Raw genomic sequence first — 26,532 nt, forward strand, 5'->3', positions numbered from 1 at the left:
AGGAATTTCAGATCATTTTAAACCAGTCAAGAGGGCTGCTCTTTTGTACCGTGCAGAAAACTAGTCATTTGGCTTAGGAGAAAATACAATCACTGCTGAAATGTAAAGTCTAGCTACAAATGCAGCAGTTTTGTTTTATTTGAAAAGGAAGTTTCTGCAGAATGAGCAGGTATATGTAGGTCTTGCTTGCATATATGCATGCATTTGCATGCTTGTCGTGATAATGACATTATTTCTGCCGCTAACGGAGGACTAGATCTATCATGAGTTGTCAGTCTAGCAGAGCAATAAGAGAGATACAGCAGCTGCCCTGATTGACACAGAGGAAATTGAAGTGTCACATGAAACATGTTAACCATATTTTGCCGTATGTTGTCACCCACTGGCACGTCGCTTTACTCAGGCAACCAGAGAAGGAAAAACAACAACAGGAGGGAACGTTGAAGGAGGGGGAAAGCCGAAACAACAGGGATTGTTTCCCAATTATTGAGCATCATAAGAACTAGGTAAGAAGACATTTCAGTTTAAGCCCTGCACGTAAGCTCTCCGGGTTTATTGTCTGACAGTAATCTTTGACAGCGTTGTCAATGTCAGACCCGCAACCTGAGAAGTCTGAGCAAATAAGGCTGTGAAAAATATGGGGGGGAGCGACGGTGAAGGGTATGCATACTCTTCTAGATGACAGTGTAACACATCGAAGACTTGTCTCAAGTCATTCGAAAGACAGAATCTGTTCTCACACCATGGTAGAGGCATGTGTGACACCTCAGTGTATCACCACCCACTGCACATCATTAGCAAGACAGCTCAGATTTGAAAGACAGAGGACACATCTGACCACTGCTGTCGTTAAAAGTCCTCGGTTGGTGCTTAAAGCACGTCAAGATTTGAATTGCACCTTACAGGGTTAAGGGGTTATTTCAATCTGTGCGAAAACATCTGGACTGTTGTTGTGCTGTGACAATGGCTGATAATAGAAGGTGTGCTTTCCTGAGACTTGGCAGTGGAAACTCTCCATTAAATGTTCGCTGTGAAAGTCTGGGTGCAAAACACGCCTTTGAAGCACATACATGCCAACTGTGGGCAGGTGATAATGGGATGGATTCTCAGCAGATAAAAGGTCACACACGTGCTATGTGCTGTTAGCAGTGCTGTCAGTGGAGAAGATCTTCCAGGCTTGTTCATTTTCAAATGAAAAGGCTATAAATGAAACACGAAACCTTTAGAAAAAACTGTATTCATGAAAACAATGTGTCCCTCCATATTACCTTCTGTGATTCTGTATCATTTTTAATAACATCTAAAACACACAAGCTCTCATAGAAAGATGTGATTTTTGAATATCATCAACTGTTTACTCCTTTGCTCAGATGGCACATAAAGCAGCGCTATGATGTCGGATGTCACAGGCACTGTGCTGAATATAAAAGTATCTCACATTGTTGTAAAGATATCACTACATTTCTTCAACTTTGACATGATAATAGTAGAAATCAAATGATATCAATACCCGTTTTTAACCACAACAACAAAATACAAGTCCTAATGTCAAATTATAAAAGTTATAGTGTCATTTCTTATTATGCATCAAAACTTTCAAGCAGACACCTGTTCACTTTCAAAGTTGCACAAATACATTGCAGTGTTTCAAAACGTTGCCAAAAAGTGTTTGTGCAATGAAGACAGCCCTTGCCTTCTGTCATCTCCTCCGCTCTCCTTCATAATTTTACATAAACATAACTTCTGCATCAAACCGGTGAAGTTGAACAAACCACTGCTGCTCTCTCTCACTCTCTTATGTTCGTCTCAGCTTTGGGGCAAAATAATCAACATGTGTTTAGTTACATTTCAGTTTAGGTATATTTTTGAAATGATTGATCATTAAAATCATCATCATCATTAAGATCATTGTATCATTTCAAAACACCTGGTTTCAAAAAAGTATTGAAAACATTGACAAGCTTCACACTGTTTTGATTGCAGGAGAAAAGTTGTCATTCAACTTAACCTATAATTTGATTTAAAAATCGCTATCTATTGCCTTGTTTATCGTATGTTAATACATTGCAATATTTTGAATCACAGCCCCTTCATTGTGATAATATAGTGTCACCAGATTATTGCCAAAACACAATCCACTAAGTAATCGATGCCTTACCAAGAACCATTCTCTCCCGCCACAACTTTTGAATCCTATAACTCATTCAACAACTTGCTTTAGGAAGACTTAACATATGCAAGAATGTGGACGGTTACCTCTAACTACAGATAAGTTATTTTTAAATCTCTGCACTGCATTTATTTATGAAGACACTTTGTCAAGCGGTGCAAGTGAAACGGTGTTGATCAAGGGCCAGAAAGAACTGCTTCTAAAAACAATAGTGTTGTTATGCAGCGCCAAAGCCGTCATTACACATTGTTATGCAAAAACATAGCATATCCTGTTTAGCATTGCCACGGGGCTTTACTCATTGTACGAAAGAAGCTTTGTTGAAATTGTTGGTTTTTTTTACCCTGCTTCCTGGAGCTTTCACTGAATCAAATACAAGAGCAAAACAGCTCTAACTCCACGCAGTATTGCTAGACAGCATGTAGTGAAGAGAATATCATTTTCAAAACATGTATTTGACTGTTGGTGCTCTCCCTCTACACCTTTTAGCACTACAGCTGGCTTCAAATTCACAGAATGCAATGCCAAGTCTCTCCATTTCCATTTCTGGCTCTGGCTATCAGAGAGCAATTTGGACTCGGTTCAACTTTTACACATTGAGACCTGTGGTTGCAAAACATTTAACATGCAATGAGAAAAGTTGTGCTTCTTTCATCCCCCCAAAAAAAGGGATGCAGAAACCGAGAGCTGAGTGAGTTTCAAATTCAAGGGATGTGAAAACAAACAACACATATGAAAAAATGTTTCTCCAGGCATCAAATGTTTTGTTTTTTTAAGTCTTGATTAAAGCAGGCAGAACAGTTTCAGCCGTAAACCTCAGAGTCTACATCAGGGTGGAACATTAAAATAACAAAAACAAAGATGGTCAAAACGTGTTTATGGGGAAGGCATGAAATGTGTGAGTGTGACAAATTAACTTTAAAGCCTTAATTACACTCCAGTCTTTATTATGAATTAGATCCTATCTCAGTTTTATTATTTTTGATTGATGGAAAATAATTATTTGCATTATTCATAAGAACCACACACATTATGAAATTAACAACTAACAAATTCTAATGTATGTTTTAATATATTTGGTCTGGACATCCCTTCAACTGTGTGTCTGTATTGATGTCTTGTTTTTATCTTTGGAAAGCCTTATCTCCCATCTGCCTAACATATTTACCTTTTTAAACACTAAGTAGGAAACTGTCCATCAGTATTTTGAAAACGGCTGCCCTAAATATAAAGAAAAAGCCACATATATTAATTTATTATACTACCCAGAAAACAGGAAATATTCACACATGACAAGATTGAATTTTTCATTTATGGTGTTTTTACTATAATGTCATTGGATTGAAGAGCTACAATTTTGATTACAGACAACTAACGAACTCAAGAATGTAAAAAGCCTAGCAAAAAATATGAACATTTCTTTACAGACGTTCTTATAGACATACTTACATTTTCTTGTATTGGTGAGTGTAATGGAGGGACTGCCATGCTGTGCTGTGCTGCCATTGGCGGCAGTTACAGAGGCAATACGGGGATCAGTGGAACCAGCGGGGAGAACACCACTGTGTGCGTGTGCACAAGTGTGTATATGTGGATCTCCCGCTGTTTCTCTACATGTTCTTAATTCCCAGACTGGGCCACCAATATTACACCATTGGGAAATCAATATGAATGTACAAAAAAAAATGTAACAACGGCATGGCTTTGTTACGGTGCTTTTGTGGAATGGCACTCTAACAAGGGATATTCCCTAACATAAATTCTACTCAAGATGAATGTGTGTATAATGTATGGAGGGTTACGTATATATTTGACCACCCGAATGGAGACGCTGTCAGGTCTGCACGGGCTGTTTGTTCACCATCATGACCAAATAAAGGCTCCTTGTGTTAAGTGATAATAAACTGTAAGTTGTGATCTGGCATCATGTAAATAAAAACTGACTTGACTGTAATATTTGTAAATATTTTCATTTTTTCCTCACACTGCTCAGTGCCTGCAGGGCGTTTTCTTATACATTTCACTTCTGAACTTTTGAACTTGACGTTTGCATTCTGAATTCATGAACAGGGCAGAACTACAAACAGTGGAGGTTATGCTAATAAATCTATTGTGCTCAAGGCAGTCTTATATGAACCACAGTTCAGACATATGTGGTTGGAAGTCCTGCTCTTAACTAACAGTCCTTGATGTTATAATGAGGCCATTCAAAGTCGATGTAGTTTTTACTTTTATTTAAAAAAAAAGTTTTAAAAAGAATCGCTTGCTATTGTGCTTCTCCTGCTGCTGCACCTCCTAAGCTGCAGTAAGACTTCACTTCCCTTCCTGCTCTTACCTCCTATACTTAGTCCCCGCAGACGTCTTCCAGTGCTCTGCTCGGAGGAGAGAGAACCAGACATGCACGTCTCATTAATTATGTCTCAGTTGAAATATCAGTCCAGAGCTCCCAGCCATTTGACTAAGGCAGAGGTAATGAAACCCCGTGCATTGGAGCTAAACGAGACAATGTAGGGATGGAGGGTGGTGTGTGGGTGTGTGTGTGTGTGTGTGTGTGTGTGTGTGTGTGGGTGGTGGTGGGGGGGGGGGGGGGGGGGGGGGGGGGGGGGCGGCGGGGGGTTGCCAGGTTGGGAAGGAGCTAAATCTGAAGCTAAAGCATGAGCTGAGGTTAAATCAATTTGAGGCTAAAGTTTGTGGCTGTAGGGCTGAGTGGGTTAGGCTAGGTATTCCAAAGGAAATCACATGGCTTTGGTATCTTAAATCCTATTAAAAAAAAACCTATCACCCCAACTCAAGTAGAGCATGGCAGTCTGACACAACAAACCAGGGATCTGCTCCTACATGTAGACAGCCATATCAAATCAGCATGTGCTGTATTTAAAGCACAAAGAGCATCATTTATCAATAAATGATGCTTAAATGTAAAGAATTGAGAAGGTCACAGTCAATTAGATGGATGAAATAACAGCGGTGACATTCACGTTGTCACAAAAGGAGAGGGTTTGATCCCCCAGGACCTGCAGGGACAGATAGAGTTGAGCCCTACTGCTGCGGCTACATCTACAGGAAGTCAATGACTGAGGCTATAAGAGACAACAATGTTTTTGCCTTTGTGCAAATTGGAGAAACATAACCATAAATTTGCAAGCGGCGGATCAATACACCCCCAGACGTGGCCAAGTCCGGAGAAAGGTATCCAAGGGAAACCATTCGATAACTCCGATCAGGGATGGACCGGTAGCCTGCTATTAATCTTCCATTACCGGCCATAGGACAGTGGCCATTGTGAATGCGTTTGAGACATTTAATGACATAGTTGGCTATTAAAGGTTACACTGATGTGTGTACCTGGCAATTGGACAGATTTCTACTTCTATTATTGGTGCAATCATGAACATCTATCAGATGTGGTCCATTAGAGTGGTCACGTTACAATGGACAGCACCCCAGCCCTCGCCTTTCACCATCATGACTCTGTGCACTATATCACTAGCCACAGGGCAAACATATTCAGTATTTCAGCTCGTATTGCTTACATGACAGATCATTGATCCAATGAGTTGGATTTCCAGTATTTCCACATTGAAAGATCGAGGGCTCCTCTTTTTTAACTGGCTGTAGCTCCTATGTATCTGAAACAATGAAGTCATTGTAAACTAAAACAACACTTAGTTAGCAACACAAGGAGTGTTTCTCTTTTTGCTTTAATGACAAGGACAAGCCTGTGACTATACTTAATAGTAATGTTCCCATTATGCACAGCAGCATCTCTGGAGACTCCCTTTAAATACGGGACTACTCAATCATGACGAGAGGAACCAGTGTTGGAATGAAATGGGTCATACTATACTTTAAATAAATATGATAATGAGGAAGACACTACCAATCGCCGGGGGGGTTATTTGTGTTATGTGGAAAGCGCAGTAGGTAGATGGGAGCTGGATAGCACTGCTGCAGAGGAGAGAGGTAGTGAGAGTGCAGCACAGCAGAACATGGGAGGAAAAATGGGTTCTGCAGGACTATGGAAGTGTGAAGGAGTTCGTTGTGCTCACAAAAGATGAGCTGTATGAAAATATTATATAATATTCGTCATGAATAATGTAATAAAGAAATGTCAAAATAAATAAACTATACTAAAAGATGCAGCTGTAAAATAGTAAAACAAGACTAGGACTAAGAATGGTGTGGGTGAGTGTGGTGATATATACATATATATTTATACATATACATATTTTATGCAACAATAAGTAGGCATGCATATGTAATTATTGAAGATCTTTAAAGACATTTACTGAATGAATTTACTGGATTCAAGGATAAAATGACCTTACTTTATCATCAGACATTGAGGGAACATGCCATGTTGAAGTGCTGACGTCGGTGTCAACAACGCAGCAGCCAGTATGTCCTCCTAAGTTTCTATTTCGGTCCGGAATGGTCTGTTTGTCTTTTGACCGTAGGAGGTTTTAAGGCACACCCACCCCACATGGCCCTTTTGGACGCCCCTTAATTAACCAGATTTGGCTGATGAGAGAGGTTAGAACACAGAAAGCTTTCAAGACTGATGCAGGGCTGGCTAAACACTGAAGCTTCTGTGTCCAATACATGGCAACCCGCGTTCGCATCAGCTCTTGAGAGGAGGGGGGGTGGGGGAGACAGTTTTCTCCAATGTTTTGAATTTAGTCTGCAGTGCCGGCTTTAGATGCTACATGTCAGAGTCACATACAGTATTGCTCCTTTCCCATCCAACATCGTTCCACTACTTTTAGGTTAGTATTAGCAAAGGAGTAAAATCATAAAATATTTAAATGCAATCTAATTATTAACAACTTTGTTCTTTGTTCACCATGCTGATAGTATCACAAGAACAACATCATATTGCACTGCAGTGTGTCGGTATTTTTTACACCTCTATACAACTATTGACTGATTGATTAATAGTTTACCAAATTCTAATTTACACTTAAAATCTGTGAAAGGAAGACTGTTTTTTTTCTGTTTGGCTGTGTTCAGAGATGCTTAATTAAGATCTAAGGTGGAAAAAATGTGTTTAAATTTGGAGACGCAGTGGTTAGTGGTCCTCCAAGCGGGCGGCCCAGGTTTCAATCTCACCTGTGGCTCCTTTCCCTCATGTCATTCCCCATCCTCTCCCTGATTTCCGACTATCCACTGTCCTATCTCTACATTTAAAACAGCACAAAAAGCCCCAAAATAAATCTTTTAAAAAATAAAAATCTAATACCATAGATAAATACATTTCGAAAATACACAAACAAAAGCCTCTGATTGTCTTACTCGTATTTCATGAATGCATGAATTAATTAATAAATTAATGAATAAATAAACACAAGTGAATTTAGTGTTTTAAGAGATACATTTCCATTGCATGAGCACAGTATTTGTTTAAAAGTTGTTGTGTCTTATTTTCTGATATATGCTGCCTACGAAATATCTGACATGACATGTTTTTCTTCAATGTGAATACCAGGCCTTAATGTCTGCATACTTTAAGTAAAAACATTTTTTTCTTAAAACACAGGGGGGAATTGAATAGTCAATCTATTCAGGGCCCTCCCTGCTAGTTGTAACTACTTCTCAACATGGAGAGGTTTAAGAAAAAACATGATGGGAATGAGCATTACCCCTTTAACTTATGAGGAAGAAGCTTTGTGATGAACAGGAGAGGGCTCCTGTAAGTTTGGCTCTTTCCTCTCAGCAGGGGTCACAATTATCTCTCACTGGGCGACCTGAGGAGCTCAGCAGGGGTAATATACTTCTGACAGTGATATCCGTGACACATACTGTGCAATTTGTCCTTCAGCACTGCCAATTTTTAAGGCTTCAAAAGGCGTGTTTCACCTTTGTGTAAAGGGGTAAACGGAGAAATACCTCAAGTGTTTTTTGTGATGTCACTCTTAGGGTTGTCACGATAGCAAAATGTTTAACTCTCGTACAATATAAGCACAAATCAAACAATATAAATGCACAGTTGGATTTCATGAATCAAAGCAACAAAAAAACATGTCTTAAACAACCAATATTGGTAATGTCTCTGTTTTGATTACCAAATATTGCAAGCAAGCTCCTCTACACTGTTTAAACTGCACAAATACATTGGCAACATTTTTTAACTGAAACATTGCCAATGTATTTGAACAATTTACACAGTTTAACCTCCTCAGCTCTCTGTCATTTATTAGAGACATCAGCGTAACTTTAACATCTCTATGAGATGCCAAGAGGACATGAGAAATATCAGTGTTGCAGTATCAAACGACCTGTGAATTTGGATGGACCACCACTGAATTCTCTCTCACTCTCGCTCCTGACGACTTTGAGTTATTTTATTTTTTTAAAGATTCTTTACTTTTTAAAACGAAAATTCGTACACAGGTTTAGCCAAGTGGTTAGAGCATGCGCTCCTTGCAGGGATGCTACAGTCCTCAATGTTATCACGGGTTTGAGTGAGACCTTCAACATTTGTCTACTGTACATTAGTGTAATGTTCTATAATATTGAAAAGTACTGAAGCATTTACAATACCACAGATCTATCTTGAGCCAGTTTTTAAACCAAAGCTGCCACGCAGGTTGGTTCGACTGGACTCTGAGCAATGACACACTGGCAACGTTTCAGGACAAAAACATTGCCAACACATTTTTAAAATGTAGACTATGCAGGAGTTTTCTTGCAATGTTTGGGAATTAATAACCAAACAATTCCCAATATCAGTTGTCTAGAAGTTCTATTTTCTCGCAGTGATATCAAAACAGTAATTGATCTCTTTAGATTTTTACTAGAATTGCATAAAGTTGAAAAGTCTGGTACTGTGACAACCTTAAATAGATGTTTTTGAAGCTCTTTCAGACACACTCAAAGACATAGCATACATTTTCACATCAGCAAAAATGCTAAATGATTGAAATCAGCCAAGTCATGATGACAAAAGGACTATAAAGTCTGTAAGATTTCATACCATAATGTCTTAATAACAGAGCTTCCATCCTCCTTTTGTTAAACTTAGATGTGTATAAATTGATACTAAAAACAGGGATATGCATCGGAGCAAAAGCTCCAGTAAACAAAGCAGCATTGTAAAAACAACCTATGCAGCATGCAGCGATGTCCCCTATGTTTGTGTTTTGTTTTGTAAATCAATGCACTTGCCCTCATTGATTTTGAATAAGATGCTCCTCGAACATGTAGCCGTTTCATTCCGACTATGTTACAAGGTTACAGCTGTGTTGCTCATGCATGCCACCTGCTCTAGTATGTTATTACTGCAAAACTTCAGCCTTCTTCTGTGCTTCTCAGTCGTTGAATTTGACCCAGGACCTTTAAGACTTTTCCGGAAAAAAAAGAAAAAAAAATAGAAAAAAGCTCTGATTCCTGGAACTGAAATGCAATCCACTCCTCTGGGTGTCTCCCTGGATCCTGAGTTCTTATCAGCTCCTCCAGGATGAGAAGCTGTCAATACAACAACCACAAAGAAAGAAAACCATGCCTTGCCCTTTTTTTTTTTCTCATATCAACGCTGCCAATCTTCACACAGAACAGACCTTGGTCAGACAGCAATTAAAACCCCGGCCCCCCTGGTGGAGGGGTGGGTGCGTGCGAACCACAGATCTATAAACTTGATTTCTATCCATTCACCTCTTGCTGCCTCCCATCGACACACCAGCTTAGGAGGCGTTGACTGGGTGCTCACTGTAATTACAATCATCTCTGCCTGAGATGCATTACGCATGACAGAGGAGAATTGAGCGGTTATATTTCTGTCACTAATGAATGAGCTGTGTAACAAATAGCTGTAGCTGCAGTGACTTGAGTTTAACTTCTTCACTGATGTTTCGCCCATTCCTAAGTCCTTGAAACTTTGGAATACAGAATCATGGTTTGTCTATTATTTTAAGTAAATCTAATGTTTGATGTACTGCTGCGTGAAATGTCCAAAAGTGCTGCAAATGTCTACCAATCCTCAGCTGAAAATAGTCCCTGACAAATGCACCATGGTAATGTTTTTGAAATAACGTCCTCCACCTTTTTGAGAGTATATTACTTAGCCTTTTTTAGGCAATATTTGAAGCTTTGTGTCATCAGTAGGCACCGATGAGCTTCGAGCCTAGAGCCCAACAAAGGTAAGGAAGTCAATTCAAAGAGACTAATGTAGTGTGTTTATTTGCTTTGAATGTTACTGACACTAAGGGAAGTAAAGAATATTGGCTTATTATTCAACCTTTCTGCGGTGTTTGATGGTTTCATTTCTTGTATTTCTGCAAAAAAAAAAAAAATGTGGCTTCCACTCGGAATATTGTTACATGTTTTAACACTCATTTGATTCCTGTTTGTAAGTGTGAGTTTGGGGATTTTGGATGTGACTAAAAATGCAAATGAGTTCCTAGAATAAGTCACATTTGTTTAAGAGCCTCATCTGGTTTTATTTTATACTGACATACTTCCTGAGACCTGAAAGAAAGGAAACTGCATTGGGATCAAGCATAATTGTCTGAAATAGTTACATTTCCTCAAGGATTGTTAAAAAATTTTTTGTATTATTAAGTTTTTAATTTAAATATTAAGTAACATACAAATACCAATAAACTACAGCTCTATGGCTCTGCCCAATTAATTTCTGCCTGCAGAACATCTGTCCCTTTTAAATAAAGTATAATGAGCCAATCTTTAGCTTTTAAAGGGGGCATGCACTCCTCAGCAGTATGCTGCAAGGAATATGTTTTGTTCAGGATATACAAAAAAAAAAAAAAAAAAAAAAGACCAAATAGTTGAACCAAACATTTTCTGCGGTCTAATGATGGTCGCTGAAAGAGACAGAAATTTAACAAGCAGACAGACAGAGATCAACTTCCAGGTCAAACTTTAACAAGCCTCTTATTGGGCAAATCCTGGGTCTCACTTTTTAACAAGAAGTGCTGCTGAATTGCACAGTGAAGCAGCACATACGAGCCACCGGCTGGAGTGTCAAGTAGACAGCGGCACCAGTCGGATTTTATCACCAAGGTGAGAGTGGGTAACTGTTGTTATGAGGGTCATATATCCTTACTTGACCTCTTGTTTATGGATTGCCTATAAGACTTAATGAATGTTTTACAGCAGCAGTAATGACTCAATAATAATCTGACAAAAACAATACACAGGCTGCATCTGGTGGCAGTGCTGTATTAATGACCGTGAGGCAATGAGATCGTAATGAAAGTCTGTTGAGAAGCGGACTTTTTCAACACATACAAACTACATTTTGTGTTTTGCATAATGATCTATTCTTGATAATTTTGGTTAAAAACATGTGATAGAGAAAAGGGTACAAGAATCACAAGGACATATCGCTAAAAAGTGAACACAATTAGGCTTTAATACGAGGCTCTTAAAATAGAGACGGGAGACACAGAGAAGCAAGCAGCCCAGCAGGACACGAGGATAGGTCTCCTGGCTGCGGTGGTAAATGAGCATCCATCTCTCCTCTCCTCTATGAACATTGTAAGATCTCTTTTCCTGCTCCAAAAACCCAGAAAATGCACTTCGCTTTTAACATTTGAAGTTATCCCACCACCCTTGCTCATTAAAGATTCATGCTAACCGCTACCAAAGCCTTGGTTGCTTTTCAGTTTTAAAATGGTGAGAAAACTATTTATATATTATATTTAAGACTGACTTGAAATGCATGTTTATTTCGACCGAAATGTTGAAATTGACTTGATAGTTGTTGTGTTCATTAAAGGGACCCACATTTCTCAGTGACACTGTTGGTCAAGGAAGATTAGAGTCCACGGATTTGGGACTTTGAGGATGATAGAAGTTGAAGAGAGGAAATCCATCATAACCTGTCATCTGTCATAACCTTGCATGAATACTACAGATTTTGCAAAGGTACAAATATTACTACAGTACTTTCACTAACCTTTGAGTAATTAAAAAAGATCACATGTAATGATCAACCAGTCATAGTGTAGACAACCATCTACAGAGCTGTGATGCTCTGCTACATGGTCTGCAGACAGTGCTGAGAGTAATAAACATATTCGCCATTTAGATTCAATTCAGCCAATCAATTCTTTCATAAAGTGGAAACATATCCGGTCTATTGCAAGACAGTAGGGAATGACCGATATGCTGATAATCTGTTAAAAAAACAGATTGCATAAAAACAATCTGTTAAAGGGGTCATATTATGCTTTTTCTGGTTTTATATGCTCTTTAGTGTGTTGTCCATGTATCCTGTGCATGTTTAGGCACATCTATGTGCAAAGTCCGCGGAAACGCTGCTTCTCCTACGTCCTCCTGTTAGCTGCAGCATTAGCTGTGTGTACTGGCAAAATTTGCCAGTGTGACGTCTTGTCAGTGTGATATCACTGATCTAAGCCCATTGGCTCATTGTGTCAAGCCCAGCAGCTCATGTTGCACGCCCATTAACTCCTGTAGCACGCCCACGATATGCCGTAGCCTGCGGTAGCACAGTAGTGCTAAGGTGCTAATGTTTTTGCTCCCCTCGGAGGCAAAGTGGCTGCATTCCCAATATGGTAAAAGGGACGTGACATTTCCGAGAACCGCGCTGAGCGACTGACCAATTACGGCAGAGCCGACAGGCCGACCAATCAGATCAGACTTGGCACACATGGGGAGACTGAACGTGGGCACTTCAGAGCCTTAGAGAGAGAGTCAGAAGAGAGCCGGTGCATGGAGCGGCAGTACATGAAAACAGACACTTTTTTTTTACTTTAGCTATTGTGAACATACTTTAGTAGGTACATAGATTAAATATACGAACCTATACGGCATAATATGACCTCTTTAATGAAAACTTAAATGTAAAAGAATGAAAATGTTTTGAACCTTTTTTTTAAAGTGCTGTCTATCTTGGTCTAACTTTCCAATTTGTAACACAGAATCTGAATTTACTGGCATTAGAAAAAGTATAAAGTCTCAGGGTGATGTACCAGAGTTGCAGTGGAGGGGATGCAGATGAAAGAGAAGCATTCAGAACAGTAAACAGAGAAGGGTCTCTTCTTTCCCTTCCATCCTCACTACTCGCCTGAAACATCTGCTGCTCAGTGCAGTTAACTACACACACAAACACACACACACACACTGCGAGTGTCTGAGGCTGGATTTGAGGCATTTCTCTCCCTTTTAGAAATTCAGATAGAATTTTGACATCAGTCCCCTTGAGGCATAAATAAATTTAAACTAGGGGAAAAAATAACACTGTTCGCCGCAAAAAATTGCTACATGTCAAATTCTCAACATGGTCAGGCTATCTTTGAGCTCTTAAACTGTGCCCACTGACTAGAGAGAGCTTGAAAATACAATTTTGAGGCTTTCTATTGTAAGCTTTTGAAATCTAATGCCAAGGATTAGACCCACTGAAGTAATAAAGAAGGCTGAATATAGAGCGGCAACATAAGTTCTCCCAAGATCAGAGGGGGCGAGGGACGGATGCTAAACGTTACAAATTCCCATTACAGCAACAACAAAAAAGGAGGTTGCGATCTTAACCTTGGATATTTTTTCCATGTCACAAAGATGTTTAAGGCGAAAGCTCTGAATCATAATATTGTACCTAACATCGTATTTACTGGGAGTGTAGGTGACTTACACCATCTGTTTGTAAAGCAACAGGCTCAGGCAGACACTCTGCCAGCGAAAAGGCACAAGGTCCCCGGGCTTATCTCAGGCGAGGTGTGCTGCTGCTCCTCGGCACCAGCGAGGTGGAACGATAAACATAATTAAATTGAGTTGGATTACACAAAATGGATCGGATCAGTTGGGAAGGCGGAGAAGCTAATCCAGTGCAATCCACTCTATAGAGGTGCCAAGCACATAAAAAGACATAAATAAAGAAGAGGGACAGGGCTGTCGCCGGGGGGGATCAAGGTAGGGACATGAGAAGGACCCCGTTCAAGTAAAAAAAACAAGCCTCAAAATCAAATATTAGCTCAAACATTGCTCAGTGCAGACAGCAAAAGAATAATAAAAAGGCTGTAAATACATCTTGTTCTTATTCTATTAAAGTGACACAAAAATAAAGCTCTCTCATATTAAAAGGATGTGTTTGGAAGGCTTCCATCGTGTCAAAATGAATATGCAATGAATTTCCCCCACTACTATCATCAGAGGAAGTGGAAAATCACACTTGTCTTTCATCAGTTATGACAGTTATTGAGTCATAAATGCAACACTTCTTCATTTTTCACCTGTAAACAGAAAATGCTGTAATAGGTGTATTGAAGAATGGGGTGATGCAGTGGTTTACCGAGACTCAGAAGTTCTTTATTTTATTTTGAAACTTAACTTTTTAATTTATAGAATACACCTGACGGCCGTCACATAACCACTTCCCCCCCCCCCTTTCATTTCAATTCACATTACATTCGCCACCTCCATTTTTTGTCCCCAACTCTGAGATTGCATTTTCCCTTTTGTAACTGACTTTAGTACAATCCCCTTACAAATAACCTTTCCCCGAGGAAAGACACTCTTGCTTTCTCTACAGCCCAGCCAAACCATCAAACTCGCTCCTACTCTCTCTCTCTCTCTCGTTTTTCCATCCCCATCTCGCTTTGTCTCTCAGCCTCGGGCTAACCGAACAGATTGATACAGTCTGAGGGGTTTCTTTTGCTTTTCAAACTAATCCAGTGTAATCCTTGTCTATGTCTACGTCCTGTCTTGGACACCACTGCAGGGTGCATTATCGTCCAATAAAATGATTATTAATGGGTCTCTATAAGTGCTGCAGGGACAGCTAAAGCAAAGGCCTTATTGTCCAGGTGATGGCAGGGCTCTTTTCAATATCTGTACAGCAATTAAAGATCTGGACTGCCTGCTGGACTTGTCCAAAACTATTTTTGGTAGGCAGACTCAATTAAAAGAGTCTTACCAGCCAATAATGAAAAAAGTACAGAAAGTCCGCATTCAATTCTCAATCCAACTCATTAAAGAAGGAAACAGTGGCCCAATTATTCAAAATGTGGCACTTCACACAACCCTGTTGTATCGTTTCTGTACATAGTTTTCTATCTCATCTTTCAATATGCTGTTGAAGTTCAGTGATTTAAGGAGGAGAAAAGATTAGATTAGATATCAAAGGGAGATGGACTAAACAAAAACAGGTCTGACATTCACGAAACAAAGGTTTGATTCCCATGTGAAACCCATAGTTAGGTTTTCTTCTATGATGCATTACATGCATAGCAGACTTTACTGTGGAGGCTGCACATATTTTTGTTGCCATGGTAACAAAAGAGTTATCAATATAATTTAATTTGTACTAGTATCATATCTATCTAAGTTTAAAATGCTGGTGTTGTGACAGCCTTATGTTTGGCTGATAGGGTTTAGGTTATGTGTAACATGTGTCTTTGATATGTAAAAAAGATTTGAGGTAATACTTAAGATGAAATTATGATAAAAGTTTATAAAGTTTTATTGGTTGAGCACCATTTTCATCTAAATCCGGCCACATCAAAAACTTAGCAACTAAATGATCACCTTACAAGACTTTTGGAGCATCAGCTTTCCGCACACTCCTGCCTAAACAAGTGCAGGTTGCATTATTTAAGCTGCCCTGGCTGCACAGCCACTTTAATTTAGAGTCTCCTCTTGGATAGCCGTCATAGCAGACGGCTTGAGCCAGACCCTCGGCTATGTATGCATGCAGATGGAGAAAAAATGCATGTCTATGTGGCATTTGAAATATGAATGCAGCATTTTTTACCCCAGCAGCATGTTGAACATGGAAATTTGACAGCCCCAACATAAAATGATCGAGCTGAGCCACAGGCAAGCGTTGCACCAGGTGGAGGCTGTATCCAGTGAAATATGGTGATTGAATGGACAATGATGGAATCCCTTTAGAGATACAGAGAAAGACCAAATGCAGCAACAGCTGGAGTGGAGTGAAAGCTTTTAATAAGATTTGATTGTTGCTACAATTTCTCCAGATATGTTGAACAAAATGTGCAAACTTCTTTGTGTATTAGTGTTTCATATTTTCTTGTTGTTCTATCTTACTGATTGATATTACAGTCATGAAACATACCAAGTTTTTTCCCCTCACAAAAACAGCTTCTAAATCAGCTTTTTTTGGCATTTTCAGTGCTTGATGCTATCAACACCTTTTCAAGGTACCCAAAAAGTGTTGATTGTTTGACCTAGTAAAGCAAAGAGTTAAATGTTTGTTACATTGTTGAGCTGATGTAAACTCTTTTTTGAGAACTTGCAAAACTCAAACAAGATGATTAAAATCACAGAAGGGCTAAGAAAAATGATCAAGCAAATGTTTTAGGAAAATATCATCGGTCTACACATCCAGAACATGTTAACATTCAAATTATGTTTCTAGTCACCAGGTGAAGATAGGCCCAATCAACCACACTGGTCCTTTCGTACACCCTTTCATAGCGCCTCAGTGCACAGTGAAGGTATCTTACAATTTCCACCTGACGCAGCCGTCATTTTTTACACCTAGCGCTAATGTTGCAAGAATAGCAAATGACCTTACGCCAGGAGCGTGTCTGTCTTGAGGTGTGGTCAGATGCAAAGGTGAAGCATTTATTTTTTTGAGGATGCTGAAAATGGCTGCGCCTTAGACCACCTAAAACCTGGTCTAAAAAAGTCTAAGGTCTGCGGTGCAGTTTGCTCTTGCTGTTTAGAGACACAGTAAAAAGATGGACATACATCGGCAAGGTACCAACGCACAGTCTCTTAGCTTGTTCCACACACACAGTTTATTATCAACCAACCAAATTCTTTGCCACCTGTGCCTCTCTAAGCGCCCAGATTATGTGCCACATACAGTAGCTAGTTTATGTAGTAGGAAACTCCCCAAATCACTTTGTGCCCGGGTCATTTAACAGAAAACATTACGCCATCAAAATAAGGACCAATGTCTGTGTTTTACACTACCAACTTCACAGAGATAAAAAAAAAGTATGTTTAGCCTTTAGGTTCCAAGCAATGTTGGTGTTGAAACCAACCATTCATGGTCCAGGGTTTGGGCCACACATGATCCACAGATTGATGGAAAATATATAAAGGTGGTGTAGCCTGTAATAAATACTAATGCTAAGTCCCCGTGCAGAGTCTCAGTGGGCGGGAAAGGCAGCCTGTTGTGTCATGTTGACCCCCCTATACAGACAGAAAGACATTCAAGTAGTTTAAAATATAATTTTCGCAGACTTTTCACACAGCAAGGGGTCATAAAGCGTTAATATTTCAAACGCTGCTTTGTCTTTTCTCCGTTCACTCTCTCACAGTCTGCATCATGCAGGTAACAGCTGGCTGCTGCGTCTGACAACACTCAGTAGCTTACCATTAGTAATGTTAAAGCCTGCCGTAGTCTGTTATTATAAACTTAGACAAACTCAGATACAGAACGCTGTGTCCGGTCCAAAAATTAAAGATATAGCTCCTAAACGACTCACAAACCACTCGCTGTAGGTTTCACAGAGACACACATCTGCTAAATGAACCATGTTAAACGTAGCTCATACTAGAAAATACTAAAAGACTTCTGTAGAAGTCTTGTTAATCACTGGTGCATGCATGGGGGGTTATAAACAGGAAACTGTTTTTAAAATTATGCATTTTTTTATATAACAGTCAGCTGTACACAGATTTTTAAAGAATGTTTTAAGAGAGTTCAGGGTTTCGGGTTCAGGTCCAACTGCTTCTACTATTGTTATTGGAATTACAGCAATGTGTAAAGCCTATAGTGAAGAAAATAGAAGATACATCACTGAGATTCATGGAGAATAATTTTGATTTGTAGTCCGTGTAAAACAGTCTGAGTCATGTCTAGCTGAGGAGTGGAAATTATGGTTGTTCTAAAAAAAAAAAAAAAAAAAAAAAATCGATCCGAGATCAAAATCAGTGATCCGACCAAACGTGGGATTTGTGATCCGTAACACCACTAAGCAGTGCCCTGGTGTGTGCAAAGGTGTTTGTACACAGGCCAAGCTCAGCTATAGACAGCATGTAGCGGAAAACAACACCATATGATTCCATCCAAACAGCAACAGACAGTGTTTCTGTATTTGGGTTTTTGTTTGTATTTGTTACAGTCTGAAATTCATAAGATATTTTAAGCAGGTACTGATGCGAGCGTGTAATGGAGTTAAAATTCTGAAAATACCGATGTGGTGGTCAATATTGTAAATGTTTGAGCTAGAGTACAAATAGACCTATCCTTGCTTGTGCAATGCTTTTGATTTTTTTTTTCCATTGTCAACCAGTTCTGGTGAGAACCACTGTCTGTTTAGCTACATGTGCTGCAGGTGGTGGTGCAGGTTCTGTAAATCAATGAATCAGAGCAAATCAACAAACTTGGCAATGTTAATATTCCTTAACATGTAGATTTAGAAATGGAGTCAGTGCATTATTTAGAAACGTTATGTTATGTATGTTCTTGGGGAAAAATATTTTCATATTGTCAAAAAAACATTAATATCCAAGACAGGCCCACACCAGCCTCATAAGACCTAGCAACAGGTCATCAGTCTGGGTTTAATTTATTTGCCTGAGGAGTTGAATTTTATTTTTTTCACAAACTGTGTTAACAGTACATGTCAGACATTAAGCTGCTTATTTATTTAAAACCCACCTTCTCTATTTTGCTACTCTCCAGTTGTTAGACGAAGCCAATTATGCTCATCCAGGAGAAGCTGGAAATGACTGCAAATGGCCTTTTTCCAACAGTGAAATGCTACTTTTTTTTGTAAAACAACTGTGTTTACACACAGGGGAAAAACAGATGACTCATGTTAATATTTCAGGTTTGACATTTTAACCATAAAAAGAGCTAGATCACAGCCTCAACAGCTCATTATTGCTGCTATAACATGCATCCCCACATTAGCAGTGAAATCAATGCAGCCCAGTGACTTGTCGCGTCTGTGAACGAGGAGCTGTTATGTTTTATAGCTGGGGGTCTGCCTGCATTAGTCCTGGCCTACATTGATTCCAGTGGGAGCTGTAGCAGAGCAGAGACAGAGCTCTGCAAACACCTCTTCCCCACAGCACCGCTCAGCAGCCTTCCACTGCTTGTCTGAATGCAGAGCGGGTTTCTCCAGCTCCCCTGTCTGCCCTCTTACAGTTCACTTGCAAGTTCACTACATGAGCAGGTCAAATCACTAGTCGGCTCTCTGCTTCAGACCGAGGTTCAGAGCCGCGGCTGCGCCTCTACCTCACTGTGTGGCTCAGCGTGTCGGCCAGCCGAGGATCCACAGATCATTATCGCTATCAAGCACTGTTTCCCCAACAAAACGATAACTCTGCCTTTGATCCTCTGCCAAAGCTTATTTTTGCTCACTTCTGGGCATTCTAACCCAGGAACTGCGCTCACTCGAAGCAAAACTTAAGCACGGCTAAAAATACCCCACTGTGCTATTGATGAGATGGAAATGTATGAATTAACGATGGGGCATCGGAGGATAGGAATGCCTTTCACACCTGCTCAGTTTGTGCAGATAATGTGTGTGTTTTTTGTTATTGTTTTTCTTTTATGGGGAAGCTAGCTGAGGCAGCTAATGTAATGCAAACACTGTGCGGGGCTCCCGCTGTGGAATATCCAATTAAAAAGCACTGGATGTGGAGCGTCTGTGCAGCACCGAGGTTAGGACGTTCAAACTGGGCCAGAGGTCCTGAAACATTCAGAGTGGGCTGCACGCTGCTCCGCATCCTCCTCCTGAACAAACAGAATACATCTGGGGCAGGCAGTGACTTTTTTACATTTTTTTAACGTGTTACTGTTTACTCAAGCTTTGTAGGAAATTAAAAAAGGTTTTTCTTTATAATGGTACAAAATCTTCACAGCTGGGATAATTACAGCGATAAAGATAATATTAACGATGATATTTGCAGTACTTTGATGTAACCTAGAAGCATGAACTGTATATTACTAAACACTTAGACACATTAGAAAAATGCTTTTTAGTTGTTTGTACAGTGCTTACATTAGTATTTCTTTTCTTACATAATTTAATTTTGCAGAGTATTTTTAACTGCATTGAATATGTATAATCTAAAGATGAACGATGATCCCCTGTTTTGTTTTTTAAGGTTGATTTTCTGATGATGCCCTCCACCCCAATACACCCCATGGACGCCTCTAGCTTTCTTTTACATCAAGACTTTGTTTACATTATTTATGGATTTAGTTTCTTTATTTTCTTTGATTAATTTGGAACTGAATCATGCATCAAATACACCACCAGCAGATACCTATTTCTAAAGGTTTCATTTAGCAGGTTAGCTAACATTTTCCACACATTTCTCATCTTCTTTTCTAGCGCTTTGGTGTAATGACCTACTAACACAGCTAAGCTATTTTTCTGTTTTAAAAGACAACAACAATAGTCCAGAGTTTTGCCACATTGGAGGTTTAAAAAATAAAGTGACAGCCAAGGATTATGATTTTCAAGGTCAAGAAGAACTACTCTACTCCAAAAAAATTGTGTAACGGCCTTTTCTTTTTTTCAAAAAGTGTTGCTTGCAGCCCTTGTGCCCCCGTGTTCTGCCGAGCAGCGCTGATTTCATGTAAATAACAGATGCACTTCATGCCTCCGGAGGTGTTTTTGCACCTAGAAGCCTGTCATTAGTATTCTGCTGAGGATTTTTTTATTCCATGCAGGCTGCTGGTCCTGCCTGGCTCTTATTTTGGCTTAAGATATTCCTCCAGCTCCAAGTGTCTTTCCTGCAGACTGTATGAGGCTTGAGCACTGCGAACGACCCAAATTCATCAAAGCCCCCACCCTGTCCCCGAGCTCACAACACAATGCTCCCCTAATTTCTCCTCAATGGGAGTCTCTCCGGACCTGGAATAATCTCATAGTCACCGCTTGCATGCAGTAACTCCAGTTACTCTAGCTGTGTTCTCTGCATCCCCTGCCAATTGCATAATCAGGTCCAGAACTCATCAGCAAGATGGCAGAAGAAGTGCTCTATTAAGCCTCATCCTGTTCCATCTGTTGTGTAAGAGAGAGATAACAGTATTTACAGTTTTGGAGTTGTGGCAGACTGTTTCGGCCAAATTTTGTGCACCGCAGAGTTCTGCTTACTTCATAAAATGTCACGGATTAATTCTGCCGCTTGCGATGGTGTCCAACTGCAGTGTTTGCCCTCACCAAATATATCACAAACTAACTTTTTTTGGACGTGTTACTTCGAGAGCTCATGTTACATTAAACTATTTAAAATGAAAAACACAGGGGAAGCATTTACACTCTTTTCAGCTGTGCAGCCTCATGCTCTAAATATTCCATCATTTCTATTGGATTTTTGAAAAGGCCAATCCGGCTATAACTAAGAAGAACCTGCTATATGGATAAAATATTTTAACAGAGGAGAAATGGTTTTCTTTTAACTGGTGTTCAGTATTCACTTCTTTTTAGGTGAATATGTGTTCTTCGAGAAAAGAAGACTAACCCAGATTTGAGTAATAAAAGCAGCAGATAACAAAAGTGCTGAGTAAAACACAGCCTTATCTCCCTCCCCGACTGGAATACATTTACCTTTACTGTACATGAATCAGCTCACTGCAAGATGCATTAACCTCGCTTTGTTCTTTCAAATGAGACTCCATCTGCAACTGATAGTGTCAGGCCATTACATCCATTACTCCAGCATACACTGAATGAATAGCAGCAGTCAGTGATTCAATGAGAACACGGCCAGTTTTTTTATAAATCACAATATTAAAAAAGTGATCATATACTGTGTGAAGGTGGAATTTTACATTTTGCCCTTTTTCAATTCTAGGAGGTTTTCAAATGAGCAGATTAAAATTCAAATTACTTTTTTTCCAAAAATATATAAAATCCACATGAATAAATCTAGTACTGAGGAATTATTGTGTTAAAAGTCAAAGTGTAACTTAATTTCTTTCATTTCCCAGCCAGTTAGTCGATAAGTTGATCGACATTAAACAAATCAGAGCCTAATCTCACGATCGATAATACTCGCGTCATTTAAATGCCAATCATTTCCTTGTTCAAGCTTGACAATAACTATAAGCAGCTTTTATAAATGGAATATCAGGCTTATTAATGGCCCCATGTTTGCCGAAACTAGTGAGAGACATTTTCAGTATGTTCCTACTTAATGTTACTCCACTGTGATTTAATGACAAAGAAAATATGCAGATTCTTAAATTAAGATGTGTCCTCCCTGCTACAAAGGCAGGTCACAGAACATTTCTATCACTATCATGTTTCTGAACTGTAAACACTGACACACTGGTAACAGACAGTGGGAAAATGATAACAATTAATTGCAAACTCAAATCCTGAAACTGCTGAACATGAAAATGAATCTTTAAAAAATAAGTGTTTAGGCGTGCCGGATGTCTAGTGGTTATGTTGCACACCCCGTGTACAGAGGCTATCGTCCTTGTCGCAGAGACCATGGGTTTGAATCTGACCTCGGCCCTTTGCCGCATGTCATCCTAGACTCTCTCCTCCCAACATCTCCTGTCTCTCTTCAGCTGTGCTATCCATTAAAGGCAAGAAAATATATTTTAAAATGTGTTAAATAAAATGTGTTAAATAAGAAAAAATAGTGGTAAGGTGACCTGAAATTGTTAGCTGACATTTCTAAATTTTAAGTTCTAGTTAAATCACCTGCACAACAGACTAATCATCACTGAAAGTACATTTATCAGCAGCCTTTAAGTAACGCTGGACTCAAATAAAAGGTTCAATAAGAGTCATTATTACTGTATAGTCTGTCACTTTTGTAAACTCCAAGCAAGTAAACAACATTAAAATTAAATTAATGCCTCACATCTTTGGAAACCCTTTTAAGGATCTCCTGGTGTTCCAAGTTTGGAAAGCAGTGACCAGAGGGGACACGGCTGACTGAATAAAACCAGCTTGCTTCTAGGGGCTGCAATAGAATTGGTTACAGTGCAGCTTCTCTTTGCGTGTTGTCTTTCAGAGCCAACAGTCTTCTAGACTCTAGACAGAGCCCATGAGTGGTACTTGAAGGAGGCACTTGGATGCTATAACAGTGCACTTCCCACATGAGGAGCTCCACGGGGCTGCGTCTGAAGGAGTGTTTGCAAAAAATTCCGACAGCTTCAAAGCAGAAGGCTGTGCAACGGATTAATTAAAGCAGTCTGCGAGCTGCTCCATCCGTTCATGAATCCATTTCAGTCACGTCCAGTTCTTCAAAGGAGGACACACATGTACATTTAAATAAAAGTGTGATTATTCCTCCACAGCTTACACACGTCTGCATGGGACAGGGATGACTGCAGCCTACAAAGTGGGATGTCAAATGGTATTTCACTGCTGATTCCACCCATAAACAGCTGGCTCTACTTTTTGACATATTCGTTTTGTTATTTCTTACCTTCGTAAGTATTTTTCCAGGTTTCTGCAAGATGAAAACCAGCAACAAAACACTAATTTAAAAGTGTCAATAACGTCCTTTTTTAAATGCCTGGTCAATGCATGTCAAAAGTTTCTTGACCTCAGGGCTTTGAATGTAGCAAGGGCAGTCTTCTGTCCAACCTGACCCCCCCCCTTAATTCATCAAGAAGGCTTCACATGGCACATTTAGCTCAATAACAACTTGACAAAAGAGCAATGATGCTAAGAGGACCTCGCTATTTTAGTGTGACCAAACAGGAAATTGTAAGTAGACCCACAAACCTCTTATTTATAACTTGAAGTAGGCGGGCTGGTGGAGTCATGTAGCCTGCAGCCCATCACCAAGCGTTAAACCTGAACAGAGTGCTTTAGACTCGCACTGTTTTCACGCAGCTAAACTGTTTACATCAGTATTTAACCACGGATATTTACCTTGATCCAGTAGCCGCAGGGAGTGCTGAAAAGACGGATCCAGCGTGTCCTTCTCTGCCATAAGCTCCGGCAAGTACTTCTCGCTCTCCATCTCCGTCCTCGGCTCGGGGGGGGGGGGAGGGGGGGGGGAGAGGGAGTCCAAGAAAAAGACTCAAGTGTATTTCGAGAAAATAACAAACAAAACTTGCTCAATGTCCAAACGGCTCCAAGGAAGCTCCGTATATCTTTTGGGAGGCAAAAAACGCGGGCAATAGTGTCATTCGCGCTCGCGCTACCAGAGCATTGCTTGGTCCTCGTGCAACATTAAACACACAATTAGTGGTTAAATGTGACCGGAAGCTTTTATCCCATGGAAGTGTTGTTCAGCCAGCAGAGCCACGCTTCGCATCACTGTACCGGAGTAAGGGGTCCCTCTCCTTTCTGGGTGGACAGGCTCTTTGAGGCTCACGCTGTTGTATGCAGAGCTAAAGTGAAGCAGCTGCAGCTATTGGATGCCACGCGCGACACGCAGCCGGTAGAAAGAGGGGGGCGGGGGAAGAGAGGGGGGAGGGGGCGGAGCGACGCGCGGGAGCTGTCCGCGGTGCTGAGTCCCGCCATTACGATATCATTATCATAAAGTTATCATGAACATGGGCGGCATTTCACAAACACTGAGCTGAAGAAAGTACACGAGTCTAATGTCTGCCAGCATTAAAACTAACAAAGCATGTTGTGTTGATGACACACACACAATCTCTATGGAGCTGTGTCTTTAAACATGCACATTACACATTAGTCAGCTAAGGGTTGTTATCTTTCAGCTCTGACAGGGAATATCAATCTTGAGTTTCCAGCATAGCAAGCTGACTTCCATATTGTCCTCATAGAGTTATGATCAAAAACTCAATGATACAATACCATTGATTACCTTTCAAAACAGACTCAAATGATGTCTTCTCAGATTTCGTATAAATGTATTGCATGTATTTTTCATGTTTAGGCTTGTTGAGGATTATAATTCAGCATGTACCTTTACAATAATGTATAACTGACTGAGTCTTCTAACCCATTTTTAAATCTTCTTATTCAAAAGTTATTTCTTAGAAGAGGAATGAAAATGTTTTCATTCCTCTTCTAAGAATGAAATAACTTTTGATAATAACTTATCATATTATATCTGTAAACTTCTTGATGAGTAAGACATGCACTCACACAATGAGTCATTAGACAGATGTTTCTTCTTCCTATATAATTTATGTTCCAGGATTGTCTCTATATTTATGTATTTATATGTGAAAGTGAAGGCGTACAAATGAACCATGATAATTGCTGATAGATGTATTCAGAGGATACAGAGCTATATTTGAAAACATACAGTCCTAATCCTGATGAAAGTGAGGCATGACTGATATGTGGCATTGGACATATTGCTGTATATATATTATATATATATAAAATATAGTACTTGACAGGTCTCATATCTTCAGATGATGTATGCTTATAGATACAGCGCTGAACCTGTTGTATTTCAAATGGGTCATTACAGTTACAGGAGCATCTCAGAAGGCCACATAATTGTCCTCTTTACTCATTTAAGCCATTGATTAGGGCTGCATGACTCCTTAGGTTGATTTTACTTGTTAGGACAACCTGTCAATAGATCTCAGCAAATCCATTCACCTTCTTATAGGTCAAGTATGCGTCCCCCCCGGGCGTGTTTTTGAATTCATTAAATAAAGAAAGAAAACAAGGCCACATGAAGCCCCTGACATTATTACAGACTAATTTGATGAGTCTCCAGTTCTGCAACACAGAACAGACAGTGACACTATGCTTGCAAGAAGAAGAAAAAAAAAACAGATGTAGGGCTTATCCAGACAGCTGATATCCAACGATACAGTCACAATACACTTTATCAGACTTCCTGAGGCTTGCAGTTAGTTCCTGGAAACATACAATGAATGCAAAAAAGACCATTGTGAAGAATTTAGGGCATTCACTGCTGGGAAGAACAGGATTTGTATACAGGCATGTTTGTAAGAAAATGTGGGAAAAAAAGATAAGAGTTCTGTCAATATTTGTGGAGGATGCCAAGGTAGCCTCAGGTGGGTGGCTATCTGTAGGCTGATCAGCGCTGGTTATATAATTGAGATTTTTCTTCTTCTCCATTCTATTTCAATAACTTGGAGAAAATGTGACCCAGAGGCTAACACCAAGATGGGTTTATGTATATTTATTAACGTTATATCCTCGGTGAACTTTGGAATGTTCTATTGGTTATTTTGCTTTTGTGGCTTGCGCTCTGGAATAACAGCTCCAGGCTCTAATGATGATTTATATATATATATATATAAGAAATGGGAGATGATATGCACATTTTGCTTGGTGAGGTATGCAGGGTTGTAAGGTCTGCAGTGATCTATATACAAGGGCAAAATGCAGACTGTGTGATACTTACTTTACAACGCTTTTTAATTATTTCGACCTTGTAATGATTGTAAGATTTATGAAATGTGACATGTGCCATGCTTTCTTCTGATACATACAACTTCTCATCTTAAGCATGTTGTG

General features: G+C 39.7%; 1 protein-coding gene across 2 annotated transcripts in view; it reads right to left on the reverse strand.

Moving 5' to 3' along the window:
• khdrbs3 (KH domain containing, RNA binding, signal transduction associated 3) overlaps positions 1-24,461 on the reverse strand; it is a 127,974-nt gene extending 103,513 nt beyond the window's left edge. The window contains exon 1 of one of the 2 annotated variants that reach the window (XR_009676217.1): positions 23,983-24,461. Coding sequence is in view for 1 of the 2 variants with exons in the window: in XM_061060465.1 (XP_060916448.1) it covers positions 23,983-24,073 (91 nt within the window). In the remaining variant the exon portion in view is untranslated. The remainder of the gene's footprint in view (positions 1-23,982) is intronic. The other variant, XM_061060465.1, reaches the window with a different exon arrangement.
• Between the last annotated feature and the right edge of the window lie 2,071 nt (positions 24,462-26,532).

The sequence above is a fragment of the Labrus mixtus genome, chromosome 16 (assembly GCF_963584025.1).
Source record: "Labrus mixtus chromosome 16, fLabMix1.1, whole genome shotgun sequence".
Lineage (NCBI taxonomy): Eukaryota > Metazoa > Chordata > Actinopteri > Labriformes > Labridae > Labrus > Labrus mixtus.